The 21,145-nt window shown below is 41.1% G+C and overlaps 1 protein-coding gene and 1 pseudogene across 2 annotated transcripts in view; one reads left to right on the top strand and one right to left on the bottom strand.

Moving 5' to 3' along the window:
• CHN2 (chimerin 2) overlaps window positions 1-21,145 on the bottom strand; it is a 324,377-nt gene that overhangs the window by 13,546 nt on the left and 289,686 nt on the right. The window contains exons 7-9 of the mRNA XM_082471987.1: window positions 20,161-20,238; window positions 4,449-4,533; window positions 122-295 (exon numbers count right to left, since the gene is read on the bottom strand). Coding sequence (XP_082328113.1) covers window positions 122-295; window positions 4,449-4,533; window positions 20,161-20,238 — 337 coding nt within the window. The remainder of the gene's footprint in view (window positions 1-121; window positions 296-4,448; window positions 4,534-20,160; window positions 20,239-21,145) is intronic.
• LOC309665449 (lysosomal dipeptide transporter MFSD1 pseudogene) overlaps window positions 1-21,145 on the top strand; it is a 59,425-nt pseudogene that overhangs the window by 26,185 nt on the left and 12,095 nt on the right. The window lies entirely within an intron of this gene.

Raw genomic sequence — 21,145 nt, 5'->3', positions numbered from 1 at the left:
GGCCTGGGCAGACCATTTCCCCAAGATCGGTACTGGAGAGTCAATTTAACAATTATAAGAAAGTCTCCTTGACAACAGTAAAAATAAAATCACTATAATAAGCAGGGTTTTTGTTCCAAACCTCTTGCTTCAATTTCCCGAATGCATATGTCTACCACCATGGGTCTCTGCATGTTGTGAGCCTTCACGAGTGTTGTCAGGTCACAACAGTACACCTTCTTGATCCTCTTGAGATCAGGTTGGCAGTCATTGGGAACATGCTTGGAACACTGTTTGTGTACGTTCAATCCACAGTCTGTAAACAAAGAAGCCACATTAAGCTTGCCTGGCCCTTTTGTCAAAGCTCAACACAAATTATACGTTACCAAAAATAAAAATGAAAACACCCAGAGTTTGCTGTATCTCTCTGAAACATCCATCCCACTTAGAGGTGATGCTGTTCACAAGATGAGTATGAAATCTATCTTTACTCATGAAACTTGTATAATTCCATTTTTCTCAATAAGCCTTCTCTGTGGCTAGACCATAAGAATAGAACATCTCATGGAGATAGCTTTGGTAATTAGCCAGGTTGTTTGTATGTTTTTTTCCCTTTTGGAACTGGAAACTTTGGTTCCATATGAGGGCTTTTGGGTTTGGATTCCCAGAGCAAACTGTGTCTCATAAAGGGCGCCTAGGACTTTTGCTAGGTTGTTTCCCTTAAGTTCGTGACACTCCTTTTATGGAAGACCTGATTACTCTCTCTGTAGGAATCTCTAATCTTTGGTCTGAGAGACCCATGACCATTGGCATCCTCTTTTGCCTTCCTGGAGAGCTGCCCATACTTTCCACTCCTGTCCTCCTTGCTGGGCAGTTTCAGTAGGCCGTTCTCCTTTCTACTTGCCTTATTTTGACACCTGTTGAGTGGAAATACTGTCTAACTGGACACCGGTGGGAGTACCCGAGAGTTTACAATTTAGAACAATGCCATGTAATGTGATGATAAGACTAATTATTTATAAAGCTCATATCAAGATGCAAAGCTGAAAAGGTGCTTTTAAGTTCAGTGTGCACATTAAAAGCCTTATTAGCAGTTGGTATCCACTGATGGAATTTCTCTAACAATAACAAGGCACAGTCTACGTTCTGGAAAATAAAAATTTAATGCTGAAGATGTTCAAAGTTGATTTGGTATCTATTCAAAGTACCTTCTAATACTGAGTGTTTTTATAGGTGTAAAGAATAATAATATCATTTTTATATTTTATATAATATTATACACACATGATAATGAATATTGTAATCAGTTGCTTTAAATAAAAGCACTTAACTACACCAAGGATTTGAGAGGATCTACACTTCTGTAGAATCATCAGAAAATGATTTTTGTCATTACATGATTTTCATGTCATGTTTACTGGCTGAGTTCTCTGTCTATCCCCTTCCAAAGACAAAACCAGTTCTAATTATCTTAGCTTTATCAACATGAGAAATTCAGCAAAGCTCAAGTAAACTTCAATAACATTTGATAGATCTATTTAGTGAATATAAATGTTGGTGAACTGAACTAAATAGAATAGGCTTGTTTTCTTGTTTGGATATAATAGCACCTACTCTGAGGGTTATCATGAGAATCAAATAAATTAATATATGTGAAGTCTGAAGTGTGAGGAGCATTACATGAGAGTTAAATAGAAGAAACAGCAAATACGGTGATAGAAAATATAAGGATACCTGCCCAGCTATTCTTAAGTTATTTCATTGGTCATTCTTACTCACTGAATTCTTATAAACTTCATTTAAAACAATTTTTTAGAAATGTGGTAAAATATACGTGAAATTCACCATTTTGGCCATTTTACGTGTATAGTTTAGTGGCGTTAAGCACCTTCCCACTGTGTGCGGCCACCACCACCCATCTCCAAAGCTTTCTGCATCTTTCAAAGCTGAAACTCTGTACCCATAAAACAGTAACTCCCTGGACCCTCTTCCCCTCGGCCCCTGGCAACCGCATTCTGCCTTCTGCGTCTATGAATGTGACTACTTTAGATGCCTCATAGAAGTGTAATCATACGGTATTTGTCCTTTTGTGACGGGCTTATTTCACTTAGCATAATGTCCTTAAGGTTCATGCATATTGTAGCCCATGACAGAATTTCCTGAAGAACATTCCATTGAAGGCTGAATAATATTCCATTTTATGTATATACCACATTTTGTTTATCCGTTCATCCACTGATGGATACTTCGGTTGTTTCTACCTTTTGGCTGTTGTGAACAATGTTGCTATCAACGTGGGTGTACAAAGATCTGTTCCTTTCAGGTCTTTTGGGTATGTACCCAGAAGTGGACTTGCTGGATTATAGGATAATTCTATTTTTAATTTCTTTATAAACTTCATTTTAAGGTCTGAAATGACAGTGTTTTTATGTAGAGTTAAATACTGATATTTTATTAAAATGAAGATGTTTTCTAACAAGTATAAAAATATTCAGTTTTTGCAAACGAATACAATTCTATATGCTATAAATAAAGTCTAGTTAATTTTAAAAATATTTAAATTATGTAAAATATGGAGAGTTGAGAGGTAATGATGGATATTCCAAACATTTAATGATCAGTTTTCAGTTCTCCTGCTGCCCAGAGGAAGTATGAGGTTAAACAGTGGCCACTGGAGAATAGTAACATAGCCTTAGAATTATGTTTTATTTAAAAAAAAAAAAAAAACACAGAAAAAAACCAAAAAAAACCCCCAAACTCTCTTATCCCAGAGCAAGTTGCTGTTCACAGCTAATCTGAATCCCCCGAGTTTTGTTCTCATAATATTGACTTTGGACCAGTTTCCTGCTGAAATTGGATAATAGAAGCAATTAGGGATATTTTTGGTAGGTATAATCTGAACAGGTTGAACTAATGACCACTGAGCAATTCAGATAGTCCACCACTTTGCTCAGTGGTTGAACTGTGAGATACTTTGTAACTTTTGTGGTAATCAGGGGTATCTGGAACATTTCTGGAGAGTCTGCCTCCAAACCTACATTTACTGCTTGCCTCATGGATCTGGGATGCGGGCAGGTAGAGGAATTGACATGCACGAGCACTCCTGGACCCGTCCAGGTATCACCACAGGTGACTGCTGTATCTATATAGTAGAAGCTGAAATAGCCCTTTCCAGGCAGAGAAAGGATTTAAGGTCCCATGATCCTGTGAACCAAAATGGGCAGTATGGGGAAATAGATCATCATTTTTAATTTTAATTTTTTAAATTTTTATTGAAGTATAGTTGATTTACAGTGTTGTGTTTAGTGTCAGGTATACAGCAAAGTGATCAGTTATATATGTAACTTTTTCAGATTCTTTTCCCATATAGGTTATTACAAAATATTGAGTAGAGTTCCCTGTGCTATACAGTAGGTCCTTCTTGTTTATCTATTTTATATATAGTAGTGTGTATATGTTGCTCCCAAATTCCTAATTAATCTCCCCCGCCACCTTTCCCCTTTGGTAAACATAAGTTTGTTTCCTATGTCTGTGAGTCTGTTTCTTTTTGTAAATAAGTTCATTTGTAGGAAACAGACCATCTTAATGTAGTGTCATTAGCTTATTTTAAATGCTTCATAAGAATTATTTTTTAAAATCATACCCTAGCAAGAAAGAAATCAGTCATGCTGTCAGTGGAAACCCAGTCAACATATCACAGGAGGCTATTCTTGCTCCCGGCCGGAACTGTTTGCCAGAAAAAGCATGGCATGATGAATTAGGAAGCCTGGTTAAACATTAATTTGGCAATTCTTTGCTGTTTTGTTAGATGTATCTTAATAAGATGTGCTGTGTGCTCTTAGCAATGGGTGTGTGCGTCTAGTTCTAGGTGGAAAAACACCTAGGGTTTCAAAGTACTTTGAAAATATGTGATATCAAATCAAGGTGTGTATTTTCACTGCTAATCTGATGGCAGAAAAATACTGGGTATGGGCTCTGGAGCCAAATCAATGTTCCACCACTTACTATGTAGCCAAGGGCAATTAATGTTTATCAGTAAGGCTCAGTTTCTTCATCTATTTAATGGGGAGAATAATTGCATCTCCCCAAAGGTTCATTGGTGAGGCTAAATGGCATGATAAATAGAAGATGGGAAAGCAATGTAACTTTTCTATCTATGCAATTCCATTGGAATTGATTTATTTTTTTCTTTTAAGGACAGCTACCTAGTTTGGGTGGCAGGTAGGTGCCTAAGAAAATATACTCCCCTGGATTTTTTTCTTTTCTTGTATAAACAGAGATATTCCTTTTCATTCCAGCAAACACCTAGAGGAGTCTCTCCATTAAGCACAGAGATGCCTTGAATCTTCCAGAAAGCTAGACTAATGAGCTAATCTGGGCCTATTTCCCCGCTCTGGAGAGATGCCCTCCAGCTCATCATTGCGGCACTTGATGTAAATGGAAAAGGGGTAGGAAAGCTCCGTGCCTACCTGAGCATCGGACCCCTTGGGCAATAAGCCCCCACATGAAGTTGGCGCAGTATTCACACCAGTGCGGGCCTCGGAACGTGTGGACCTGTGAGCCAAGACGAAGAAAAGTGTTAGAGAAGTCAGTCACCTGGAGGCAGGTGGCCTTGGACGTGAAACGAATAGATGACGCCAAGAAACGAAGGCCTGAGTGGGAGTGAGCATTCCTCACTGGGCGTTTTCTTTCCAGTGGGGATGAGTTGTGAACAGACCTGGAAAAAACATAGATGTGCTCTGATTTTTGAAAATCCTCCACTGAGCCTCCATGCCCCATACCAGAGCCAGAAAGGAATGTGGAGAAACAGTAAGAGGACAGGGCCATGCCATCAGCTAAGGAATGAGACTCTCCCTACCCAAAACAAGGCACTGTATGGAAAAACCCAAGAGAGCCTGAGCTGGTTGCTATAACCTGCATTTAGCTCAGCAAGTTCTGGAAGGCAGACCTCGGTTACTGTGGCTTTTAGACCAAAGTTGCCCTATCTATAGACTATCCAGGTAGGTATAAATAAGACATGACTGTGGGAAAATTAGAAGGTTCCAAGGCTTTAAGCCACTTCCGGAAAAGGCATTTTAAAAAGTGAGGGAGTTGGCTGAAAATGAAGGCTACCAATATGGTCTATAGAATTGCCTTCCCCAGAGAGGTGTCTGTATTCAGCGGGCCCTGGTGTGGCCTCTGGGTGTGTGTAGGTTGAAGGTGCCTTCTGATTGGCCAAGGTGCCAGTCTCATTGGTTGGTGGCCAAGTCAGTTGTTAAATATTTTGAACATTATGAAGTAAGGATGGTCTTATCTCTCATTATTCAGGTACAGGTCCACCTGTGACAGGACCATGTATTAAGTCATGATTTAAAACAAAACAAAAAATACATGTTCCCTGGCACCAATGAGCTGCAAGAAGCAGAGCTAGGGGATTCCTTGAAAGCAAATGTGGTTGAAGTAAGCCAGAAACCATCACAGGCAGTCTATTTGGGGCACATCAATCTATGTGAAAAGGTCTTGAATTTTTACAAAATTAAAATATTATGAGACTGTGTGGCTCATATAAGGACTTTCAAAGTTTTAAACCTCTATTAACAAATAAAAGACGTGCAGACAATATTATTTTTTTTAAGAGACTGGGAGGCCTGTACAGGCCTGTATAGTCAGGATGACAACTACGGTCACAATTTGGGAAGATGTTCATCAGAGCTCTACTTAAGGAAAAATGGCATCACTTTGAGGTCTTTATTTATATATACTAGTAACTGGGTATACATAAAGTGACGAATGAAACAAGCTCGGTTCCCTCCTAATGGCACTCACAGATTTGTCAAGGCAGAGAAAGTAGTCAGTTAACCCATCAAAAAGAGCAACTTCTGACCACGGTTTCTATGCAATAAAACTAAGTTCTAATAGTCTTTTGGTATTTCAGTTTGTCACATGCAAACTGCACACCTTATACTATTTCTGCTTTGAAAAATGATGGGGGGAAAAAAAACCCTCTCAGAATTATTTTTACTAAAATGGGGAATCGTGCTGCAAGGAAACGACACTAAGCTGTGACAGAGCACTCCTTGCTGGAATGCAGAGAATCCACCCGAGGGAGCGCTTGCATTCTCCCAGAGCCAAAATGCCACGATTCACTGAAAGGCCCACTCACGGTAAATGTGGTACTAAAAGAATTCCTCAGTAAAGTGTCCTACTGAAAGCTGAACATTTTACAAATTCAGCAATCAAAGGTTTCTTAATATTTTACTAGCAATGTTCTAAAGGGACTGCTGGTTAATCATGGCAACAAAGTTGATTGTTAATATACTGTTGAAACTGCAAGATCGATAAAATAATAGGTAAATAATATATGTCAAAAAAAAAAAAAAAAAAAGAAAAGAGAAAAGGTGCGGAAAGGGCTATAAAAGAAAAAATGAGGCTGTTACTAGAGAGATTTAAGAAAGGCCCTGGTGTTATCCATGACGGTCAGGAAGTCATCTTTTGAAAGGTGACCTCAAGCTGCTTGAAGGAAGAGAAGGAGCCAGTCTGGTGGGGGCACTGAAGGGAGCATTTCAGGCAGAAGGAATCTACGGAGGTCCTGCAGGAGCAAAAGAGCTTGGTGTGACTGAGGGACTATAAGGCCAGGGTGGCCAGAACACCAGAGTGAGGGGGAGAGAAATTGGGATGAGGCTGAAGGTAGGACAGGGCCTTGAAGCCTTTATTAACGAGTGTGGATTTGGTTGTAATCTAGGTCCAAAAGGAAGTTCTTGAAGGACTTCAAGTAGGAAGATGATTTTTTAAAAAAGATGTTCCGACCACTGTGTTGAAAATGGAAGCGAGAGTGTTAACAGCAGAAAAGATTCAGAAACTGGGTAGTGGTTTCTAGTTGGGAAATGATAGAGGCCATGACCAGGATGTTGGAGGAAGAGACGGAAAGTGAATGGATTCGAGTTCTCTTTTGAAGATAGAATTTAAAGGACTTGACAGTAGAATAAATGTGGGTCTTTGAAGGAGAGAGGACTCAAGAGTGACTCCTAGATTCTAGCTTTAGAAACCGGGTAGATAGTGATGTCACTTGCTGAGATATGGAAGACATTCTTTTGGGAGAAATTCAAGAATTCAGCTTTGAGCAGTTTAAGGTAAAATGCTGCTGAGATTTCAAGTGTTATGGTCAAGCAGGAATTCACACACAATTCAATAACTCAGAGGAGGAGTGGAACTGGAGGTATACATTTGGCCATCCGTGACAAGTAAATGGTATTTAAAATCGTGTGAATGGAATAAAAAAACCTGTTAGCAATAGAGAGTAGAAAATGAGGAAAATAGAGCTCAATTCCAAGCCCATGGTGCTCCAACATTTGGAGAGAACCAAGAGAGTAAAGCGTTTCAGAAGTCAAGAGGTGAAGCGTGTTGTAGGGAAGGAGTGGCCAACCAGGTTGAATGCTGGAAAGAGGTCCAGTTAAATGAGGGCTGAACTGTGATTCGGACACATGGAAGTCATTGGCAACCTTGGCAAGAGCTGTCTCTGGATTGTTGAGGGCAGAAGTCGTACTCAAGGGAACTGAAGGATAACTGGGAGGCATGGAAGTAGAGAAATGTGTAGGCAAATTCGTCAAGAAGTTTGGTGGTGATGTCCAGCAAAGCAACAAAGATAGCTCCAGGGAGACATGGGGTGGGCCCTGCGAGGATTTTTTTTTTTTTTAAATAAAAGATGGGAGACATTAGGGCATGTTGACTTGTCAATGAGATTGATACAATAGGTAGAAGAGACTGGAGCTGCAGGAGAGAGAGAAGCAAAGGAGTGATGATCCTGAAAAGCTGAGAGATGATGGGGTTAAGGGCATATATGGAAGCGATATTCAAAAAGAGAAACAGTTGAGATCTTTCCAGAATTGCTAAAAGACACAAAACCCTCAGATTAAGAAAAGCTAAATGAGCCTCAAACCTGATGAATAAAAAATAATTTAGACCTATATAGATTAGAGTGAAAGTGCAGAATACCAAAGAGACAAGCAAAATCCTGAAAAAACAGGTTACCTGCGAAAGGACAGCAATTAGGATGAAAACAGACTTCTCCTCAGCAAAAAAGAGACAAGTAGATTACAGATTTCATCAAAGTGCTCAGAGAAAATTACTGCCAACCTAACTTCTATACACAGCTAATTACCATTCAAAAGCAAGGGTGAAATAAAGATATTTTCAGACAAATGCCAAGAGTTTCCACTCACAGGTCCTCACTCAAAGATACACTTAGGGATAATATAGTTCTGTAAGAAGCACACTGAACCTAGTGGGAAAGGACAGGATTCAAGAAGCCAGGGTGAGCAAGAAAACTGGGAAACACAGGCCAATCTAATCAAGCCTGTTTATGAAACAATACAAGATGACTAATTTCAGAGGACCGGAAAACAGGATGAAAAAAAGGATATGGAAGATTCAAACAGTAAAACAAAGAAACAAAAAAGATTATTGTAGAATATAATGAAATAGAAAAAGAAAAGAAAAAGGATTAAAAAAAACTAACAGGTGATTTTTAAAAAGATTTATAAGATAGGCAAACCTTGGGCAACTGATCAAGAAAAAAGGCACAAACAATAAAAGAGAGGACATGAATGCAGATGCAGTAATGATATAAAACAAAAACCTCGAGAATGCTAACTTTCTACCCACAAAATTAAAAGTTATATGAAATGGATGATTTTCTTAAAGAATATAAATTATCAAAATGACTCAAAATAATATAGAAAACCTAAATTCAATTATACCCATTAAATAATTAAATCTGCAGTAAAACATCTACCCTCAAATAGTCATTGATCCCAAATGATCTTATTAGGTTTGATCGAATTTTTAAAAAACAATCTCTAGCCAATACAGACTACTGCAGAGCGGAGAGGAAAAAAAAGAAAAGCTCCACAATTCACTTAATGAAGCTAATGTAATCTTGATTCAAAAGCCATACAAGAATGGTACATAAAAGTAAAATTATACATCAATTTCAATTATGAACATAAATATAAAAATCCTACTGAGTGTAGTATTATATTTAAATGTCATGACCGAGGAGGGTTTATTTCAGAGATTTAAGGTAGTTGACATATTACTAGAATTCATAACAATAATAAAACAAGAGAGAGAAACCACATAATCATTTAAAAAATTAGAATACCAACAGTTAATAAAATTCAACACCTGTTCATAGTAATAGCAATTAGCATACTAGAAATAGAGGGAACTCTCCTAAAAATGGTTGATTAAAGATATCTATGATACACATATAATAAAATCACATTTAAAGATAAAACATTAGAATAATTTCCTTTAGAGTCAGCAGAAAGAAAAGGCTGCCTGCTGTAAGTGCTTCTCTTGGGCATTATCCTTCAGAGTTTTAGCCAGCATAATAAAACAAGACAAAGAAATACATCATATATGGTTGGAAGAAAGAACAAGGCCATCAAGTTTACTTAATATAAGAGCAATAAGAAGAAATCAGTAGCATTGCTATACATCAGCAATAACTCATTTTGTTAAATCATAAAAATTAAAGACTCCATTTATAGCATCAGCAATAATCTAAAATAATTATAAAATAATTAAATTAATGACATAAGTAAGGAGAGATTCTATATTCATGTATGGCAACGTTCGATACTGTAAATATATCAATTATCCTCCAAATGAACCTTTAAATTCAATGCAATTTCAAGCAAAGTCTCCATGGTGCTTTTCACAAAACTTGACAAGATGACCCTACAATCTATATGGAAGAATACAGCAGAAAGAAATAGCGATGATAATTTTGAATAAGTAGAAGAACATAAGAAAACACATCCGACTATATATCAAGACTTCTATAGTTAAAAAAAAAAAAAAGTAAAACACCATGCAGGATGGACAAACAGACCAGTGGTACCGAGTGGAAAGATCAGAAACCAAATCACACATATATGGAGACTTGGTATATCTCAGAAATGGCATTACAAATTGGTGGGGGAAGGATGTCAGAGAGGGGAACTATTTCCTAGTTCATCCACCTATTCACCCACTCATTATTCACTCATTTATTCAATACTTACATGCTGATTGCCTACTTTTAACCTGGTACTATACTAGTCCTTGGATAACAAAGTCAAAATAGATCAGGGGAGCAAAACCTTCCTGCACTCAAGGATCTCATCTACAGGAATAAACAGGCAACATAAATAATTATCCTATGGTAGGATACTGGAGAGAATAATAAATTCTTCCTGAGAAGGCTGGGGAAAGAGATATTTGAACTGGGTTTTTGAAGGATGGATAGGAGTTCACTAGACTGGGAAAGATTAGGCTGAGGGGGAGCTGATGATGTTGACCTGGAGAGGCAGATAACTCGGGGAGAACATTCCAAGAAGAGGAAACAGCACAACCAAAGGCCAGTGAAGGTGGGTTTGGCTTTTTAAAGGCATTCTTTTCGTGTAGGTCATGCAAAAAAAAAAAAGGAGTGACAAAATTCTTATCAGGAACATCTCCAATGGATGAAGAAATCACATGGGAAATAACATGCCTTGAGGTAAAAATAAAAATGCAATATTTAGGAATTAGGAGAGTAGCTACAATGTTCACCATACATTGACAAAATGGAAACTGGTCTACTGGATGCTTCAGGAAATACAGGATACACTAATCACAGATTTTCTAAAATTTCACTTTTTGCCATATTTTAAAAAATAATTAAGCATATCAAGATTGCATTTAATGCTTATTAGCCCTGCTCATATTTACCAACAACCTTTCCCATCAGTGTTTCCCCACTGCCTTCCATCTCATTTCTTCAGCCAAACAAATGCAGGCAGACATTTCTGAATAGCAAATAGCTCCACTCATTGTCCCCACAAATACACATTCCCCAGAAATATAGCAAAATGGGGACAGAAGGGAATGTAAAGTTAGTTAAACATTATTTTAGGTCCACTGCCTAATTTCCGCTTTGTGATGTGACGTTGTTTGTTTTCACGGCCGATATATCGTTCAATTTTCTTTTGGGTTCACAAGGACAATCTCTAGACAGTAGGCTATATGTAAATGCTGAGGGTACACTCTCTGGATCCATTTTATTTTGGATTGAGTTATTATGTTTACTCTCCCAATGAAATGCCCCATATCTTGAAAAGTCACTGATCAGCTTTTTCCATTCCCTGAAGTTTATTGATTTTCAAGAATATCTTTTCAGAAAAAAGAACGTTTTGCAAACTTTAGGGCAGTAACTAAAATACCCCAGACAGGAAGAAAATACCCCAGACAGGAAGAATGTCTGTCCAAGACTATTATACTGGGCCTGGTCTGCCTGGAATTCAAAAACCACACCAAACAGAAAAAGATGATATTACAGGAGATAAGGTCTGTTTGACAAATAGCCCAGGAATAGCCACTTAGGAAAAACAAGAACAAGAAGAGTTGTCAAGAAAAATCTCAGGCATTTAGCAAGTATCCCCCAACTTGACTCTTTCTAAGTGAGCAGGATGTTACTTGTCTCACATCTGCTGAATCTGGAAAGCAGTATTCTCTGGTGGTTTCATAACAAATATGTTTTGATGGGTCAGTGTAGACACTGCCCAAGTGTATAATCAGCTCAGCCCAGGTTCTAGACCATAAGAAACAGAAAGTGCTATTCATGATGTGCTACAGTTGAGAAATTTTGCTTTTCCTTATCAGTATACATCAGGGTTTCTCAACCTTGGCACTATTGACATTTTGGGCTGGGTAAGTCTTTGTGCATTGTAGGACAGTTAGCAGTATCCCTGGCCTTTACCCACTAGATGCCAGTAGCAACCCCTCAGCTGGAACAACCACAAATGTCTCCAGATATTGCCCAATATGCTCTTGGGGACAAAGTAACCTTGATAGAGAGTCACGGGTATAGACTAAAACCACATCACCTCAGTTTGTCATTTTTATTACTCCTATTAAAATGAGAACTTTATTCTTTTACTTTGATATGAAAAGAACTCTGGATCAAAGGCAATTTTTTCTTAGCTGCTTTATATGCAGAGAAGAAGGGGCTGGAGATGGCTAAAGTCATTTTCAGCTACGAGTCTCTGGGTTTGGGGCTCATCTAGTCTAGCTTTTGCCCAGAGTTACCTGGGCGGCTGGAGGACAGGCGGCTTGTCCACGGTCACCCAGATGGTCAGCAGCACTTGGCCTCCTGATTTCAGCCAAGGGTTTTTCCTATAATCGACTGCATTTCCCATCATCATGTGACAATGAACTTGTGTGAGAAATTAGGTTAAACTTTGGACTTTTCCCTCTTGCAAGATCAGATGAAATACTGGCCTTGAAGTGAACCTTTTCAGATGTAGGGAAATAGCCAAGGGGAATCACTGGGCCTGTGACTGAAGACTCCGGGTTTTCCTGTGAGGCCTGCTGAGCAGACGCCGTGGGACAGCCGGGCTTCTCCATCGTGGCACCACTGACCACCACCCCCCCAGATGCGTCTATTCAGCAGCTGTTCTAGTACATTTAAAACAGGATTTCATTTCTAAAACACTGACTGCCACAAAGCTTTTTGGGATTCTCCCCATTGCATATAATGAGATATCCTTATGCTGGCTGACTTCCTCTCAGGTTGATGAGGGCATCAGCACCAACATCCTTTGACACTTCCCTGCTCAAAGACCACCAGGGCCCCCATTGTCAACTGCAAGTTTTCTCAACCTTGGCACTATTGACATTGGGGCCGATAACTCTTTGTGGTGGGGACAGTCCTGGGCCTTGTAGGATGTTTCGCAGCATCCCTGGCCTCTGCTAGATGCCAGTCATGAGAATGAGAAATGTCTCCATTGCCAAATGTCCCATGGAGAGCAAAACTGCTCTGGTTGAGAACCACCTGGCAGGGGAAGAGCTCACATTCTTACGTCACCACCATCTTTCTTGTACCTGGCAGTGCCTGGCACATAATTGGCCCTCAGTCTGTATTTGCTGAATAAAAAAAAGAATGTCTAAATAGTTACCTCTTCTTAGAACTTATACCCAGCTAATACGTACAGTGATCACTGGTGTTTTTTTTGTCTCCACAAAACACAGAAGGAGTATTTCTCTGGACTTAAAAAGCCAGGATCAGCCATTTAGTCATTTAGAATAGTCCCTTTGAATGAAATGTTCTTTGGCATGAAAAAAACTCAATATAAAATTAATAACAACTAAGCATTTTATATGGGCCAGACTTGTTAGTAAATGATTTACATTTGTGGAACACCTTGGCCAAGCCACTTGCCTGGTATGTGGCCTAAGCAAGGAGTCTCTGTTGGGTTAGCTGTCAAAGCCTATTTTCTTTCTACCAGGCTCTGCTGGTTTGTAAAGGATTTACAATGACAGTGTCCCAGTATTTACATAAAAACATGCCAAGGAGGTATAAGATAAGCTTTAGGTCAGACCCTGGCAGGCAGAGAAGGTACTCACCTATGTGAGAGCCTTGTCCAAAACTTGTTTCCTCACTTGGCCAAAATCCCTGCCATGAATGAAATTCCATTGCAGAAAGGCATCGTGCCGCTGGTCTCAAGAGGACTCATTTAAAACACGACTACTAGATTAATTTAGCTGTCATTTTCATGAACAAGCCCTTTTTAAACTGAGCACGTACTCTCTGTGGAGTAGTAGTAAATCTTGGTGAATCACAGAAGAAAGGGTTTTCGTGCAACCTACCAGGTTGGTTTGTCAGGAAACAGATGATATCTCAAATTAACCCTAATGTGTAGCCAATTTGTAGAATGCAAAGCCTCCAGATGACGTGGAGAAGGAGAAGCTGAGATCTAGAAACTAGGGCTGGCAGGTCTCAGCAGGGTGGTTCCATGGAGTAACTCGGCAGATAGGAGCAATGGAAGGGGGGCAAGAGAACCAATCCAGGGGAAGAGGGTGGAGAGTTTGCCAGACACAAACCTCATTTACTTCCCAGGTTTGCCGAGGGCTAGTCCTAGCTCCAAAATGGCACAACAGCAATGGGTACACTTTGTAAAAGATGGAACTAAAAGAATAGAGACTCTTCCTTATACCCAAACAGATGACAAGACTAACTTGTGCTGCAGAATGCCCAGGCTCTCAGATACTAATATTAATAATAACATCGAGGCTCAGAGTAGCTTCATGACTTCCTTCAAGCAGAACCCAGTGGAAAGAGTTGGACTTTGATGTGAAACTTTAAGTGGAATTCTTCAAAACAAGGAGGAAAGGATTACAGCTGACATCTCCAGGCTATCTACTTGGGAGGATTCCTTTCTTTCACACGTAACCTGGGTACCATCCATCCTCCAGACATCCTATAGCCCCATCCATGTGTTTACGGGGAGGGGGTGACCTCCATGGCCAGAGTTATCTGAGCATAGTAGACACCTGGTCTAAGTCAGGCTATTCCGATTCTCTCTCTGGAAATTTAGAATTGGGATTTTGTGGCCGGTCTTTGTAATACGTAAACTAGGGAGTTATCATCAGCCATATTCTGCAGACCATATGGACTAAGACTTCTTGTGCAGGGAGAGAACCATGAGAGTAGAAAGCAATGAAGTGATGGGAAGGGAGGGAGAGGGAAGAGAATGGAAGAGAGGGAGGGAGGGGGTAGAGAAGGAGACAGTGGGTCCAGGTGTACCCCCAGTTCCTGCTTCCTCCCTGCCTGAGTTCTGAGCAGTCCCTTGGGGGCTCTATGAGGCCTGCCTATTATTTCACTTAAGATGGTTTCCAAGGGTTCTATTATTTGAAAATAAGGGGTTTCTAATAACTATAATGGGGGAGCCAGGCTACAGTAGATAAAAATGACTCATCTTCATAGCACTTTGAGAGCAGAAGCCTTATTTTCTTCATAAAGCCCAGTATTTCCAAGCCTGTTTATTCCAGTCTCACTTTGAGTCCCTCATTTTATATTCAAGGTGATGAAGTTAGCCTTTCCTTGAACTGTTCCTTCCAGACTTGCTTCTGCCAAAACAGCCTTTTCTGATTATTAAACAAAAGAAACAAAATAAAACTCACAACCATTTCTGAAGTGATTTCTGCCCGTGCCAAAATGCAGGTGCAAAATCCAACCACCCTTTTCCCCAGGCACACGGAAGCGGGACCAGGACAGGCAGGGGCCCCTGCACGCCCGCGAGAATGCAGGGCAGGCAAGATATTGGGGGTGAAGTGCTGGCACATTTTATGAGGATAACAAAGATGAGGAAAAGCAAGGGGTTTGCACGTGGGAAGCAAATATGGCTTGTTCCAAAGCAAATGACCACCAGATTGATAAGAATGCAGAAACTGATGATAGGCAAAGAAACCGTCAAGGAGCCACAAAACCCAGACTGGGAGGTCGTGGTGCTGCCACACCCTGGATGGGTGTCCCAGCCTCAGCTGGGACACACTCTCAGCCTCCTGGACTTCTTGTCCTGGCCCCCAGAATCTTCGGGGTGGGAGGTGCTGCACGCGCACGTGCGTACACACAGTGTACTGCAGGAAAAGGATGCTGCTGGTGCAGCCTCGTCTGTGGAGAGTGGGGGACATAAAAGGGCAAGTTGGCAACCGTTTAACTTAAGCCCAGTCAAGGCCACTTTTGAGAGTCACCACACAGGAAGCTGGGACAATGGGAGTAAACCGGGCACGTGTCTCCCCCGCTTGCCTGCATGTAAGATACCGGGTAGCACGGTCGGTGACCCTGGCAAGGACCGCTACCCACCACCTGGAAAGACTTGAGCACAACTAACACAAGCACAACAAGCCCCGGATGAGGGCAAACTGTGGGACGGGGAGTGAGGAGGGAAAGTGCAAGCTTAGGTAGGCAGGGTCAGGAGATACCTGCTACACATCCTGTCAACATATTCACCGACAGTCGGCTCTGGGCCAGGCCCTGATTGAGACACTGGGATTTCTGCAGAAAGTAAAACAGACAAAAGTCTCTATCTCCACCCCTTTTCCCCCACCCAGGGGGGTCTTTCTTTCTGATAAGGGGAAGGCAAACACATAAATACATGTGTACAATGTCAGCTGGTGATCAATACTATGGATGAAAGTAAAGTTGGCAGAGGGTTGGGAAAGGGATGGATGGGGATAGAAGAGGATTGAAGGGAAGATGGACAGGGAGGCCTGGGGGAGGGCTGGGGGAGGGATTGGTGGGATGGGAACACAGGTGAGGTCGGGATCGGGTGGTCTGCTCTCTAACGTTTAGAACTTTCTGGACCTTTGGCTCTCCATGCATATTGCATATAGGGAGAGAAGAGTGCCCCTGAAGTACCTGGGTGGAGGGAGAGAATTCAGGAGAAGGAGCTAGTGATGTACACACACATGCAGACTGGGAAGGCTGAGAGCGTGAGTGGGCTAAGCGCACAAAGTGCCAATGGGTCAGCAGGCTGTGACCACCCGACCCGCCCCAGCTGACTCTCCAGATGTGCAGTGAGCAACTCTCTCTCCTGGATGGTATCGTCCCTGTACCCTGTTCACCCTTGGCTCATTTCTAATTCCAAGTTCTGACTCATGTCCTTTGCACTGCCTGGAATGCTCTTTCATTTTTTAACTACATTGTGTTGAGAAGAAGAAAGAGATGATAGAAAAAAGAAGGACAGGAAGAAGTGAAGGTAGAAAATAAGAAATACAGAGACAGAGAAAGCTAAACATCAAAACTCAAGAAAAATGAGAGACACGAAAAGATGAACAATAAAGTAATAATAGTAGCCAAACTTACTGGGTGCCAGTGACCTTGAGTGATTTACATGTATTCTTTAAACCTTACAGCACTCCCATTTTACAGATGAGGAAACTGACGCTCTGAGAATTAAGCTCCTTGCCAAAGAGCACTTTGTGGGCAGGAGTACCAAGCTGGCCACAGCTACCTCATCACTGTGCTAAGTGGGGAAGGAAGGCCAGTCATCCAGACTGATGGCGCTGCAGGGTTCTCGAGGGTTTCAGAGCTCAGCTATAAGGTGTTCGTAGGGCAGATCCTCTAAAAGAGAGCTAGTCTACCTACGGGAGAGTGCCTCTTTCAGTCCCATGGATAAACAGAGATGCGGACATAAGACACATTAAATAACAGAACAGCTTTTCTATATATCAAACAGTTTTCATTTTAGAGAGAAGTCTTCTAATGTCATCATTCCTTCAGCAACTACTCTTAGTTCCTAGTATGTACAAGTAACCCGAGAATTTAGGATTTAAATCAGCAACACTCGCATTTGTATACAGTGTTGAGAAGTATCTAATTACTGCATGAAATGAGGCGCAACTTTAAATTGCTGCCGAAACCTTTTGTTTCCAGAGCTGAATTTCGGCTTTTCCTAGACACGCCTTGTTTGGAAAGCAAGGGCAGTAGATATGCCCTCAGGAGCAGTGACAGGGAGCCTTCTCAAAGAGCACAGCGGGAGGGGTTCCAACCTGTACCGTGTCAGGAGTTTCCATTCATTGCTCTTTTTTAAAATTGTAATTATTGTACTTTTTTTTTAAAATTTGAAGTATAGCTGATTTACAAAGATGTGTTAGTTTCAGGTGTACAGCAAAGTGATTCGGTTTTATATATATATATATATATATATATATATATATATATATATGTATTCTTTTTCAGATCCTTTTCATTATAGGTTATCTATTCATTGCTTGTGATGAAGCTCCTGGGGAGAGTGATGAGGAGAGGGCTTTTTACCCGGGGAATAGTCCTGACTGGGGCAGAAAATCCTGTTCTGAAGTGAGGCATCAAGATCTGCTGGCAGATCTGACTCTCTGGTAGGAGGCCTCTAGGCGAGAGTGCAGACAGGGCCTCGCAAGGCTTATTTGTTGATAAGCATGAAAATGTGATTACTTGTTCTTTTTAAACACTTTCTCTTTGCCAGACACATAATACCCTCCAATAATAACCCAAATTACAAATCAAGAAAGTTTCAGAACAAAGCCTACTAGAAGTTAATATAAATAAAAACTTACTGCAAATTTAAGATATAAAACAGATTCCAAGCAGATGGCAGGGGCCTTTGATAAGAGCTTTCTTTCTTCTGTTAGGTCAGTGGCATGTTACTAAAACCCCACTGCTCTATTTATAGCAGGGACCTGCTTTTAGAATGTTCTTCTAAAGACCATGCAGAGTTCCCACTTAAAGTTGGTTGGCGGGTGAGGAGAGGGCTGAATGAGGCCGGGATGGGGAAAGGAGTGACAGAAAGAGCCATCCCTCCTCTTGCCTCAGCCACTCATTCTTAAGGACAGTGGCACGAGCAGTACCATTGAAAGCCACAATCAACTGACACAGCGACTCAAGGGTCTGTTATGTCTCAAAGATGTCTATTTAAAACATGGAAGAGAAACGCTCCTGTCTGGCTTGTGTATTCCCCTCTAACAACCTGCCTGTTCTCTGCCTTTTCTTCTTTTAATAGCAGTAAGTTAGAAGAGATATTGTTGATATAGCTAATAGATACTGACTTTTAAAGCAAACGTTTAAAAAGCTGTTGGTGTTTTTCAGTGATAAATAATTAATATAGTTCATGTTAGCAACAGAACTATTTAAGAAAATAAGATTCAACTAACTATTTGTTTTAAATGTCTTTATGTCCCATGCAGAGATCTAAGATTTAAAAAGACTGAAATTAGTTTTGCAACTATCAATCAACTAAATACACTTGGGTATTTTTCACACAAACTCAGACAGAGTATCTACAGAGAGAAGCTAGCCCATGTAAACACATAACTGCGTAGGGCAAAATTCCAATTGTATCTTAAAGCCAAAAGAATCAGAATTTTCAAGAGGAAGGAAAAAAAATTTGCAAGTCCAAGATCCATCCTCCCATTCATGGTAGTGCATCTATAGGATGCAAAAAATCAGGGATTTCTGCCAGAAGTCAGAAAAATACTTTCGTAAGGCAAAAAAAAAAAAAAAAATTAGGGTAAAGATAGAAAAGAGGAAAGAGAAAAAACATAAATTAGACCCGTCTCTACTCAGTGATGCCCCAAATTAGACCTGTCACTATTCAGTGATGAGAGAAATAGCAAAAGCCTTGGCATGGATGAGGACCTTCTAATGCAATTCTTCACCCTCATGCTAAATATGGAGAGCTGAATAAATTCCATGCCTCAGGTCAATTATAGCATGCAAATGCCTGAGCTGCTTGCTTTCTAAAAACAGAAGCAGGGCAAACAGACCAAACTAACACAAATGTATATTTAATAGACACACATCTGTCCGTAGGAAGGATAGGAAAGCAACAGAATAAACTAGGTCTCCCTGGTCACTTCTGACAAAGGGTTATCTAGTTCCAGTTGTTACTCGGGCTACTGGCCCTAAGGGAAACGAGTTTTTAAAAGAGAATACAATTTACATTTAGCTGCCCCTGTCTCTTCTTTTCTTCCTGGATCCCTCATCTCCACTCTCTCTAACTTCCACATCGTCAGCCCATTTGCTGGGGTAAAACCTCTAACGCTGTCCTGTCTCTCCTGCACTCAATGGCGTCTCAAGCCAGGTCATTTGGCATCAGAACCTCCTCCCAGCGCTTCTTGGAAAACACATCAGGGCAAAGGAAGCACGCGTAATTTTCTGATGGCAGGCCGTTTCTACAACTGCTAGTCTGAAATGAAGATAGCAGTATTTCCAGTTTATAAATTCACATGGGAAAATCCACTTAAACCGCCACCAGCTCTCCGTATCTTTTTGTTTGGTCTGGTGAGCAGGACCAAGGCTGTGACCCGAAGGAGCTTGGTGAGGCTGCCAGGGTGCCCCCTGCACCCAGAGCACAGACAAAAGCTACTGGCTGGTATCTCCTGTCGTCATTTGCTTTCACAGCTGTCTACACATAAACCAAAAGAGTTAGCGTCCCAGAAAACAAAAGACAAAACACAAAATGTGGAACGGGCAACTGTTTTCACTTGCTCAGAGATAACAATATTCTTTACTGCTACTCCGAGTGGAAAAGTACTGCTTGATATTCACCAGATGAGCCCTAAATGCCAAAGACTGGGCATGCTCTGTGTTTCTTTCATTGGACGTGGGAATGTGAGGAAATGGGCCCAGTTCTCCAGAACTAAGTTAACATACATACATATAGGTGTTTCTAAGCATCAGCATCAAGCAAACTGCTTTCTGAAATCTCCCGTCTGATTTGATTCAAAGCAAGTAACTAAATGTGGAAAGCAGAGGAGTTTGCTGTCTCGTTACTTTACCATCAAAGACCAGATGGAAAGCATAAACTGGAGCTCTCCACCTGCCCTTTTATCACAGAAGAAAGAAAGCAGAGGCTCCCTTACCTTAAAGTTGTGTGTCTTCTCATAGTTGAAGTGGTTGTCGTTGTGTGAGAGGGCGGCCCTTCGGACCAGGGAGGAGATCTGTGGACAGGCAAAGAGTTTGAGAGGGGGCCAAAGAAAGCTGCCTTTGACTCCCACCTTCACCCCCAAGGCCACGGCCAGCAGCTCCTGGCGTTTCCTGCCTTGCTTAGGCTTCCGAACCACAGCACACTTTTTGTCATTTTCCAGCCACAGCTCCTCGGAGAACATAGTGCCCGGACCCCAGATCTTTCTAGTTTCCTCTGCGGAGCCTTGGGAAGCTCAGCGCTGTCAGGTTTTTTGAACCGCGGCTAATGTTAGGCAGCAGATTAGAGGCAGCTGCGTCCTGTCTGCAGAGGCCTCGGGCATGTGACCTGGAAGGGCTGGTTTGAGTGATGGAGGGGGCTCTGCCTCTGAATAAGGACGGGCCTGTTTTGTTTTGTGCTATTTCTTAAGGCCGACGTGTGCCTGGAACAATAGCACACATTCATGAACACGGCACCCCCCAGAAGCTGTATCCAGTTAGCCACTGAGGAACCAATGCAGGAGGCAGGGGCAGGCAGCTTTATTCCTCCTGCCACAGCTCATTGCCAAGGAGAGACCTCAAACGCTCGCTAGCATATTTCACACACACGCACGCACACACACACACACACACAACCCCCAACCAGCTCTGATGTTCAAAGCCTGAGGCTGTATCCAATTATTCTGGGGCTCTGAACCCCATCCTGGGCTGAATTCCAGCAGATTAAACCTTTAAACCCTAATGTTTAATCTTATAGGGGATAAAGCCTGCATCTCTTTTTTTTTAAAAAAAAAAATCTGCCCCAGCACTGGAAAGCTTAATTTTTATTCTTATGCACGCATTAAATTAGAACAGTCTGACCACTGAATGAGGCATAAGAGAATGGTATAGCATTTCAGCTCTGGTTTCTGTAGTCAAAGTTTCAAAATAAGAGGCAGGATGTCT

This window comes from Balaenoptera physalus, assembly GCF_965194825.1.
Source record: "Balaenoptera physalus genome assembly, chromosome: 8".
Classification (NCBI taxonomy): domain Eukaryota; kingdom Metazoa; phylum Chordata; class Mammalia; order Artiodactyla; family Balaenopteridae; genus Balaenoptera; species Balaenoptera physalus.
This window is presented reverse-complemented; position numbering and strand designations above follow the sequence as displayed.